General features: G+C 35.6%; 2 protein-coding genes across 2 annotated transcripts in view; one reads left to right on the plus strand and one right to left on the minus strand.

Moving 5' to 3' along the window:
• LOC135090683 (Ca(2+)/calmodulin-responsive adenylate cyclase-like) overlaps positions 1 to 5,257 on the plus strand; it is a 48,103-nt gene extending 42,846 nt beyond the window's left edge. Inside the window, exons 24-25 of the mRNA XM_063987682.1 lie at positions 568 to 736; positions 1,649 to 5,257. Coding sequence (XP_063843752.1) covers positions 568 to 736; positions 1,649 to 1,983 — 504 coding nt within the window. The 3' untranslated portion in view covers positions 1,984 to 5,257. The remainder of the gene's footprint in view (positions 1 to 567; positions 737 to 1,648) is intronic.
• Positions 5,258 to 7,846: 2,589 nt separating this feature from the next.
• The window catches only part of LOC135090684 (protein-S-isoprenylcysteine O-methyltransferase-like), a 4,576-nt gene continuing 1,491 nt past the window's right edge, over positions 7,847 to 10,931 (minus strand). Inside the window, exon 2 of the mRNA XM_063987683.1 lies at positions 7,847 to 10,931. This exon is cut by the window's right edge and continues 576 nt beyond it. Coding sequence (XP_063843753.1) covers positions 10,830 to 10,931 — 102 coding nt within the window. The 3' untranslated portion in view covers positions 7,847 to 10,829.

Below are 10,931 nucleotides of genomic sequence, written 5' to 3' on the forward strand. Positions count from 1 at the left end.
ATTTAATGTAATATTTAATTTAATTTAGAGTGCAGTATCATCACAGGGATGGATGCTGAGTTTTAAGAATCACCATGACAACACTCAACAATGCATGCACAGTGAAGATAATTTCTCAAGCACTTATTTTCCATTCCATGGATTTCATTTTTAGTATATGTGCCAGAATTTTTAAAGTAATGGACCTGCTTTGAAAGTATTTGTCTATTATGACAAAAAACTTTAATGTGTATTTTTAAACTGCACATATTTAACTTTCATTTCACATACTTGTTGCAGTGTGTTGATGTCAGTTAGTCAGTCAGTCAGTTAGTCAGTCATAAAGTGTTTAGATAGGAAGAGAAAATGGCAATTCTGTAATCTCATGGAACATGATGTTAAGATAAGCAACTTGATATAAGTTCACCCATAGATGTAACTGGAAGTGTTGCTCCTCGCTGAAGTGCTTAAACTAATTGGATGGGAGTAACTGGAATCATACCATCACAGCAATTAATATGTTGTCATTTATCTTTTGCAAGCTTCAAATGCATCAGTTCATTTAATGATCATATCCACCCACCCCAGCCCAGCACAGGAGATGGAGGGGAAACTAGTCAGTCTGAGTGGAGTGAGGATGATGATGGGGCTGCCTCAGAGCCACTGCTGGACCAGGAAAGCACCGGCTACACTACTGATGACCCAGCCCTGGAACAAGTCTCCATGATAAATGATGCAGGACTCACAGATGCTGAAGGTAGCTATGAGAGATATGAAATAGAAACTGACAACCCTTATATAATTTGATGTATTATTTGCCATTATGAGGATGTCAGTGCTCCTTGATTTTTACATAAGAACATAAGAAAATGAGAGAAGCTGCTTAGAAGCTGTCAGGCTTACACATGGCAGTATCTTCTGTTTTGATAAAATTTTGCATAATAACACGTTTCAGTGCCTTTTGGTGGCTAAGGTGAAAATGTGACATGGTCTACACACACACACACACACACACACACACACACACACACACACACACACACACACACACACACACACACACACACACACACACACACACACACACACACACTGCCTCGTGGCTCAGTGGTAAAAAGACTGAGTTTGTGTTGGCCACCATGGCTGATGTAAGTTTGAACCCCACTAGGGGCTGGTCACCTCTGGGATTTTTCTGCTGACAAGTAGGGCAGTTACTATTCCCCCTGACCAGGGGGGATGGGGTGTGTGGTGTGTGAGGTCACAGTCTTACCCAATGATCCATAATAATGTGCTCTGAGCTTGCACTGAGAGGGTAACAGCTGGTGATTGCGGGTCTGCTCACGATCAGGTCTTGGTGAATTACACACACACACACACACACACACTTATTGTCTTTCAGCTATTGCCATACCTAGTGAGGCTGTGAAAAGTGTGTGTGCAGTAAGATCTGCTCTCCCACTTGGTGACACTGTTGCCTCTAAGCTCAATGGAAGTCCAAGAAAAAATAAAATTGGATTTGTCTTGAACAAAACTTCTAGTATATAACACATAGATGCTTTTACTGAATTTATTACCCATCCACTTGTGATATTTCTGTTGTAGTTGTAGCTATTACTGCCACTACATGAAGTATTAGGAGAATCAAGCTATTCACTGATCCTCCTCCCAGGTGCCTTGAGTGACGTCAACTCCATCTACAATGACCCACACCAGTACGATGGAGACATGGATGACACAAGCATGTCATCTCGCGCCTCCTCCAGGATATTTGACTCGGACGCCATCATCTCATTTGACCAGATCAATGCCTACTATGAGTCTGAATACGACAACTACCGTCCAGGTGTAGTGGCCTCCGATGGTTTTGACACAGAGCCGCTCTCTGATGTTGATTTTGATGGGATTGACGGCATCAATTTGCAAAACATCAGAACCATGTCAGAGAGCATCACTCGCAATTTTGGACAGCCCCGAAATGAGACAGATGTGGACAGTGATGTATGATATTGGGTGAAATCCTTAATGGAAGACTACTGCATAGAAACTACTGTTTGAAAAAGTAACTCCTTTGTACTACACTGAATTCACAAGGGTCATATCTTCCATGCCTCAAGAAATGTTAATATTCAATACCCTAAGGACGACTTTATGGATCAGAAACGGCAGTGCTTTGATAATTCAGCTGAGTACTGTATGTGTTTGACGTATTCAATGTGGCAAGTCGTGCTTGTGATGCGTGGTGTTTATATACTGGGAAAGTACCTATGATGTGTAAGATACAAGTTTTCCTTTTTTTAGTTCTACCAGAAAATTCTTAGAAGAATATTCAGTGATTTTCACATGCTATCATGAAACCTTCAGTGTCCTCCATTAAAGATCTGTGAAATACTAGTGAATTGGTGATACAAAGGTACATGTAAATCACATCACTATGCCTTTATATTAGTAGTTGTGGACTCACTCATGTTAATAAAGAGCATTGGATTTATGCTGTACCTCATATATGGAGAAAAGACAAGTTTACAAATATATTTTTAAAAGATTTATCCAATATTATATTTGATATGTGCAGCAGAATGTTCAAGTCATGGAATCAGAAGATATTACCAGTCATTTTAGATTACATGAAATTAAAAAAAAAAATTAGTAAAAATGAAATACAGAAATAAGCATACATGTCTCTCTCATATCTCATATATGTATGCATTAAATATTTCTGTTGAATGTTCATACTCATACATAGAAAGTTGATGTAACAAGACTTCTCGACATGAGCCCAAGGGGTGCTGCATAGGAGGAGCTAGACAAGATAGTGTAAGACATGTGCAATTGTACATATTTGTGTATATTAATGAACTATTACACAAGTAGACTTGCAAGCCTCATCTGTCACTACCAGGAACTGGATATTGAATATTCCATGTCTCCAGCTGCATAGTTCCAGTTGGGGCTCAAGATTCTTAGTCTGTGTGAAGCTGTGAACACCTCATTGTCCTTTATTTGTGTACTCTTTCAATTTATAGGAGACTGAGATATCGTGTAGTTGTCATGTGAAGAGTCAAGATCTGTCAGCACTTCACTGATATATTGTTAAGGAAATGTGATGCTTGAACATAATTATTAATTGTTCCACTGTCAGGACCTGTACATGAATATTACGAATATTGCACTGTGTTGCTCAAAGTTCAGAGTATTCTCACATACTCATGTTTATTCCATTGCTGGAATAATTGGCGGTATTTCTCTGGCTTTGTACTGCAGAACCTCCCTAAAAAGATAATGGATTTAGAATATGTTATAACCAGTCATGCTCGTTGACACATGAATCAAACACTATTGAATAAGATCTGCCTCACATATGTTCAGGCAGGCACTGCATATTTAAGATACTTCAATGAACCAAGCACAGTACCTGAACATGCAGCAGAGCTCTTATGATTCAACTGTAAGGCTAAACCCAGAAAAATTAACAAAATTATTATACCTCTAAAACTTTTAACATGTTGTTATGGTAACTTCCCAGAATTAATTAAGCACATGTTGTATCTCACATAATAGATTTCATCATTAGTACTTATAAAAAAGGGAGAGATGATATTTTTCTTTAAGCTGAAGCCTGTCCTTCAAACCTTAAAATCAAAAGAAAACCATATAGTATACATGATTGCATTGAATTTGGAGCTTGCTCAGACTTCTCATTGCTTTCCTTTCTTTTCTTAATAGCTTCTCTTTCATATATAATGTTACATATTCTTCATTTCATCCTGTTCAATGTGAGTCAACTCTAAATCTCACCTGTGTTGTCTTTTAGCAATTTTCTTACAAGAATTTGTCCAATTTCATGCTAAGACTTCTTTAAGTATTAGAATAAACATCAAAATGTTTACCATTTCTAGATACTGTAATACTTGTTCTCAGTGCACATTAATTGAAGATATAGATTAGACATTACTAATGTTATGCCACAAAATCATGGCTTAATTTAGCAAAAACAAATATATGTAGAATTAGCAAGCTGAATTTTTCATGTAATGGAAGTTTGAGTTTGGAAGCCATCCTCCTTAATCTACACAAAATTTATACTTTTGGAATAGTAATCTATATGAACCCCAAGAGAAAAAAAAAAAATGTATTTTTTTCTGTTGTGGTTATTAGAACAAATATTTCCTTGATAGAAGTTAATTTTGCATAATTATATCACAAAGCAAAAAAATAACAGTGATACATACAAGCCAAGCACAACATTGAAGCAAATATTGTTGACAACACCTGCATCAAATAAGAACAGATTGTTGGTTTCTGGATATTGTTTCAGCATAAGATTTAGATAGAAAATAATAAATTTTGTAAAAAAATATATATACTTGCAGTGCTAGACAGTATTTTAAGAAAACTATTTATATAGCCATTGCCTTTGCTGTGTGCAATTTGTGTTATGCCAAGTAGGCAGCAGAATGGTGACGCACCAAGCATCTCAATGTGTGTCTGACCATATTTTCATAGACAACAAAAAATTATTAATTGTATTCAGTTGTTGAAAATTCTTGATGTCTGTGTCTGTGTATATATATATATATATATATATATATATATATATATATATATATATATATATATATATATATATATATATATATATATATATATCAGACGTAGATGGTGTGTGTACATTTGTTTCACGTGAGAAACTTATTGACAGATTTAATATACAGTAAATTTATCTAATTTTACCTGAAAGCCTTGAACCCATGAGAAGTACTCAGGAACACAATAAATAGTTAATATGACTATAGAAGATAATTGTAATTTGATATTTTAATGTTGGCTGTGGGATGTTCTGGTTACAAGATGTGTAGTTTTAAATACCCAAAATTCAAATAATATTTAACTGGTAATATGAAATTCATCTGAGTTAATGTAGCAATACTGTGTTAGTATATAAGCCAAAACAGCATGATTTGTTAGAGCTTTTTCATATACTTGTTGATGTGTGTCCAAAGTGTAGCTTGGCTGGAAATGGCTGTACATTTACATATACTATCTAGACTGTGTTTGTAAAATGCTTTTGTAGATTGTTTCAGACATGAATGACTAACAGCCGCCTTCCTTTGTGCTGTGTGGTGGGGTGTTTTGTGTTGGCTGGTGGAGCACCTTCCCATGCGTAGCAGTTTTCACACATGCGCACACACACACACACACACACACACACACACACACACACACACACACACACACACACACACACACACACACACACACACACACACACACACACACAGCATTAAGGACACAACAAGAAACATAACAAGAAAAGGAGATGGATGTATAGTTTTCCAAATACAGTAGATTCAGTGCACTACTAAAATGGTATATAGAATTATAAGAAAATATGATTATTTGATATTGAAAGATGGGATATTATAAACTTGACTCAGTCCTGTAAAAATGCAAATAAATAAATGCACATACACATATATACATGCACACATGTGCACACTTACATGCACACTCTTACATTGCTTGCTGGTTCATTGATACTGTCCTTAGCTGTCACTGGCAAGGCAGGGTTTGTGCTGTGCTCATGATGCTAAGGATTTTCACTGAGTAATGAGCAGTTTCTGTCCTCCCTGAACAAGAGAATGAGGTGAGTGGTGAGTGAAAGGTCAGTCTTACCCAAAGATGAGGCTTTCATAAGCTCTACACTCACTTCTGAACACTACAGCTGGTGGTCACAAGTCCAGTATGTGATCCCGAAGACCATGGTGAATTACACACACACACAGTAAACATGTCCCCCTTAATAGCCATAAAATATATGAACATAAACCAGTAACTAGGTGAGTCTTCTTGCTGATTTGCCAAAATTAGGAGCTAGAGGCTGATGATGAATCAAGAGAGTAGAAGTTAATTTATTTATCACTATCATAAAGTAGGTATGTTTCTATTGATAAATTCATGTGCATCCTTTTCGTCATTGTAAATTTGTCCTTGCATTAGTTTATAACAACACCATCTACTTTTTTTGTGTACATTATCATTATAGAGCCATAATTTCATCACCATTGTCATTATTACCGTTGCCACCACCTCAGTGTGTCATCATCATATTGCCAAGTGTGAGTGCATGAGTGGTTGAGGTCCAGTGATTCATGTAGAAATATTACCTACATGTGCTGCTACAAGCCAGTCAAGAAGTGTTGCATGTTACTCGAGTGTGAGTGAGTTACGAGCTCCAAGACAATTTCTAAAGTGTGGATGTGGTGTAGCTGCAGAAAGAAGCAAAACCTGTAAACATTGTATAGTTGTTTAATATTAGCTTACAGGCAAAATAGTATAGAGGAAAGGAAATGAATGCTGTGCAGGATCTTGTAGGAAGAGGTGTGACGTTGTATGCTTGTATTCTTAACAATTTTATCAGGGTAAACCACTGTCAAAAGAAGTCATTACTTAGTGGGGTAAAGTCAAGGCAAATCAAAGTACTATTTTTCATTTATCTAATTTTATACTATAATGCAAACTGTTAATCAATCTCATTAAGGGTTATAGAAAGCAGGTAAACAGGGTTGTATACTTCATGAACTGTCTTAATATTATGGCCACACATGCAGCCATGGCTCCGAACACCATGCCTTTAGTCTCCATGCCATTCAAAGCTATTCAGGTTTTTTACTATTAGCTGATCAAAATTTTGCATTTGATCACACTTTTAAGGTAAATAATATGATGTTTTCAGAATGGGAAAAATTTACAGAATGTTATTAAAATTTTGTACACAATAGTTCTTTTGCTATGGTACTTAACATTACACATTATTAAAAGAGAAATCCAGTGAAAGATAGGAATGAATAGCATGAGGTGTACTTGTTTTACTTTGACAAGATTGAGGAAGTATTTGGGGATGTGGTAAGTATTTTTGTCAATATTATCATGTACTTTGTTACTGTGTTGTACTTTTCACTGTAATATAATTGCTGAATAATATTTGTACACGAGTGATTTTTTTCCCAATACAGATTCTGATAGCCAGAGTACACAATGGAATAATTCAAAGTGTGAGTATAGTACAGTACAATTTAGTTGGATCATTTATTAGGATTTTATGTATTGCACACAAACTGATGCCATTTTCCTCCACACACGAGTAATATCTGATGTGGACACCTTGAGTTAGGTAGATGTCTTGCCAAATTACGATGCCATAAGTGATGATAATCGTAGCCACATCAAGACCACTGTTGCCGCCAAGTCCTCAGTACTCGTGTTCCTTGTTTTGAAGGTTTGATGCTCATGTGTGCTATTTCTGTATTCCTTTGCCAATGTATATGCATTTTTTCTTTCATCATAAATACTGGGAGTATTTTGTAAATGTTGTATATAATGTAATGAAATACACTAGTTTGGCCACTGTTCAATTTTTATGAATACATACTTAATTTATAATCAATATGTTACCATTTATTAATTATCCATTACATATCTCTTACTTCTGATTGCATATGTATTTATTTATTTATTTATTTATTTTTTTTATTATTATTATTTATTTATTTATTTTATTTATTTATTTTTTTTACAATTATCATCAGGGAAGATACCAGTTTGTAAGTTGAGAACAACTGGTTACCTACAGTTCCAGACAGACACAACACTAGCGTGTATCAGTTTCATAGTTTCAGGGGAATCATATTACCACGCTCAATTAATTAAGGAATTGTAATGCAGTAATAAATGAGATCATTTTTGTTTGTATAAGGAGAAGTGAAGACTCCTCTGCTGTAACCTTAAGGACTTGTAATGTCAGATAAATACTCTGAATAGTTTTACACATGTTGGAAATACAGGGTTCACAAAACATGAACACGACCAATTTGACTTCACACTTTACTCTTTACACAATTCACACACTACATACACACATAAACTAGATAAGAATTTGAGATCTCTAGGTATGTTAAATAAAATCACTTAGGCAACTTACTGAAAAGGAATAAAAATCAACATTGTTCCAAAACGACATAAGCTTAGGTTAGGGGACTGCTTACAAAAACTAAAACACTTCAAAACACAAGATCTTAAAAAACTACAGCTCAGAGAAGAACTGAACCTCCTCCAACAAGGAAGTACCATAGCCTCATGCCTATTCCAGGTTGGTTAAACACTGAAGATAATGAAATATGTACATCATATCTCACTTCCATAATACTGACATGCTTTAAGATGTCATTACTTATTAATGGAGCATTCATGAATCCTGTGGATTGCAGTAAACTACCCGCTTTAGCTTCCCAGATTCTCTATCAAGCTTTTACTTGTGCGACTGAGGTACCTGAGGTGATAACATGCCATGTGGTACACCACTGCAATGTGGGCATGATGGATTTTGTCTGAAATGGATTCTGTATTAATAACTGCTCAGAGCAGGAGTGTGTTCACAGCAAACTGGTGAGGCATACTTGGGTTTCTTAATGGAGTGGTTCTTCAGAGATGTGTGCTAAGAAGAATCTTGTGTAGAATGTTGTTAAGAGGAAGATGTCATTGCTGTGATGGTGATGAAGTCAAATATGTCAGTACAAAATTATTGTTCCAGCAAGGGAAATGTTATCAAGGGTTTGAGTAGTGCAGTGTTGTGATTCAATTTCCATAAGTGTGATGTAGCAGGTAATGTAAGAGATGCTCTTCACTTTGTGCTGACATTAGTAAACTTCACACAGAAGACCTCTTTTGTTAAAGAAAAATCTATAACATGTTCTTGATATTGTCTCACAGTAATCCTATCAGTAAATAATACCCAAATGTTTGCCAAAATAACAATGACAGTTGGGTTTTCCTCAGCTACCACTATGGCATGCAGAGTTATTTTTTTTAGAAGGTAATGATTAGTACATTGACATTAGAGCTACAGTATCTGACAAAAAATTGTTGCCAAACCACAAGATAATAACTTATTTGTTACTGTTTTGATTTCTATATCATACACCTGGCTATCACATGAAGCCCTAGTGGAGAAATGCAGTCTTCTGAGATCAGTGTATCCCTGGGGACCTGAAGGGTAGGATGTGTTGAAGCTTGCTTAATTCTCATTCATGCCTCATTTTATTTCAAGGTATCTTTACAAGCCAAGTCATCGGAAAGGACTCTAGTATCTAATTAGTGATGATAAATTTTGCATGTAACCTTTAATTTGAAGTGCTTCGTGACTGAACCAGCAGAGGCTTGCAGATGGAATCATATGAGCTGTATTAAGAAGAAAGGGAAGGTCATGCTTGTGCTTCCTACTTTAGAAATGTTACTAATAAATGGACAATGTTGCCATGACATCCTGAAAGACTGTTGGAAACTTCATCATGCCTGCAGGTAATCCATGCCACAAGGCTTGAGTGGTGACATGACCACATTGTAGTAAAGCTGCTATGAAAACATCAGAACAGTATTAGTATGTTATTAGTAAAATGGCATGGCAATAACTTTTTGTCAGACAGTGTACATTGGTTAGACAACACTACGAGACTATGCTAGAATTACGCCACCTCTTTATGATGAGCAGCTCCTCAGCACAAGACTAGGCACCCATTTACTTGGCTACAAGTAAATGAGTCTTCTGTATATTATATAAGCTTTTTACTTTGTTAGTACTAACTAATTTTACTGTTCAGTATGGCACAATATTTCAGATGAAGATATACTTACAAACATTAAACCAATAGAAACACCTGATGTATATTTTTCATGTTAGATATTCAAACAAACAAGCAAAGAGATAATAAAACTACAGGTACCAGACCATATAGCCAGATTCTCCAAAACTAGAATTTCCAGACCACTTAAGCACCTTGATGGGAGACAAACAAGCACCGTCACTTCACACAGCCAGTGCTGAATGCCCACCAAGAAAATCCAGCAGTGCTTTACCAGACAACTACCAGTTTCAACTTAGTATAACTCATACCTTTTCTCATGTCAATGCTCTGACATGAGAATCTGTTGCACATAATGGTATATGTCTAGTTTCACTTTATATATATATATATATATATATATATATATATAATTTTTTTATTTTTACTTTTCATTATTTTTTTCTTTTTTTTAGCTTGCTATACCAAAGAAAGTAGTGTTACTTATAATTAAGAGACATGGTAAAGTTACTTCACTGCGTATAGGTTAGTAGTATATCTGGCAAGATCCATAATCAAGCATGACTATACAGCTTATTTACCCTTGAGGATGGATGCCACCTAAACCAATCAACTAATCTGACCAGATGTGGGAAATCCTTCCATTGAGGTTATGTCTCCATTCATGATTTCACAACTGCTTTCTGTTCATTCCTATCAAGTGCAACCACTTCCTTCCTCAACAGACATACATACCTCTTGCATTTCTTTCATGCAGGTGACAGTATACTGTATGTATGGAGACACATTATCTCTGCTTCCTATCTTTATGGGAATGTCAACCTGGTATATACATACATACATACATACAATCTTATGGTTTATTTAATATTCCATGTGAATATGATTTGGTCAAGGAAATCACAAAAACAAGAAATCAAGATCATTTTCAGTGCTATGCTTACTGTACAAATGGTCTGGTATTTGTATATTAATTATCTCTTAAATCATTTAAAAGACTTGAGGTACAAAGCCTATCAATTACACAAGAACTAAAGTAAAATCCCTAGTTCAAGTGTGTCCTGTGTTAATTAAAGCTCAAATGGTAACTGAGATCTATGAACACAGTACATACACACACTCCACTGTAATGCTGACATCAATCAGATTATTTACCTATTTACAAAATCACAATGTATGCATCTCTAGAAAAATTGTGCTTTTGTTTCATTTCATTCACGTCTGTTTTCGTGGTATTTTTGGAATGAATCCCTTAATGAAAGGAAGACCTGTGCCAACCTTCTTTTGGTAATCCAAATATTTCTCACCAAAGAAGTT

The sequence above is a fragment of the Scylla paramamosain genome, chromosome 35 (assembly GCF_035594125.1).
Source record: "Scylla paramamosain isolate STU-SP2022 chromosome 35, ASM3559412v1, whole genome shotgun sequence".
In the NCBI taxonomy this organism is placed as follows: Eukaryota; Metazoa; Arthropoda; class Malacostraca; order Decapoda; family Portunidae; genus Scylla; species Scylla paramamosain.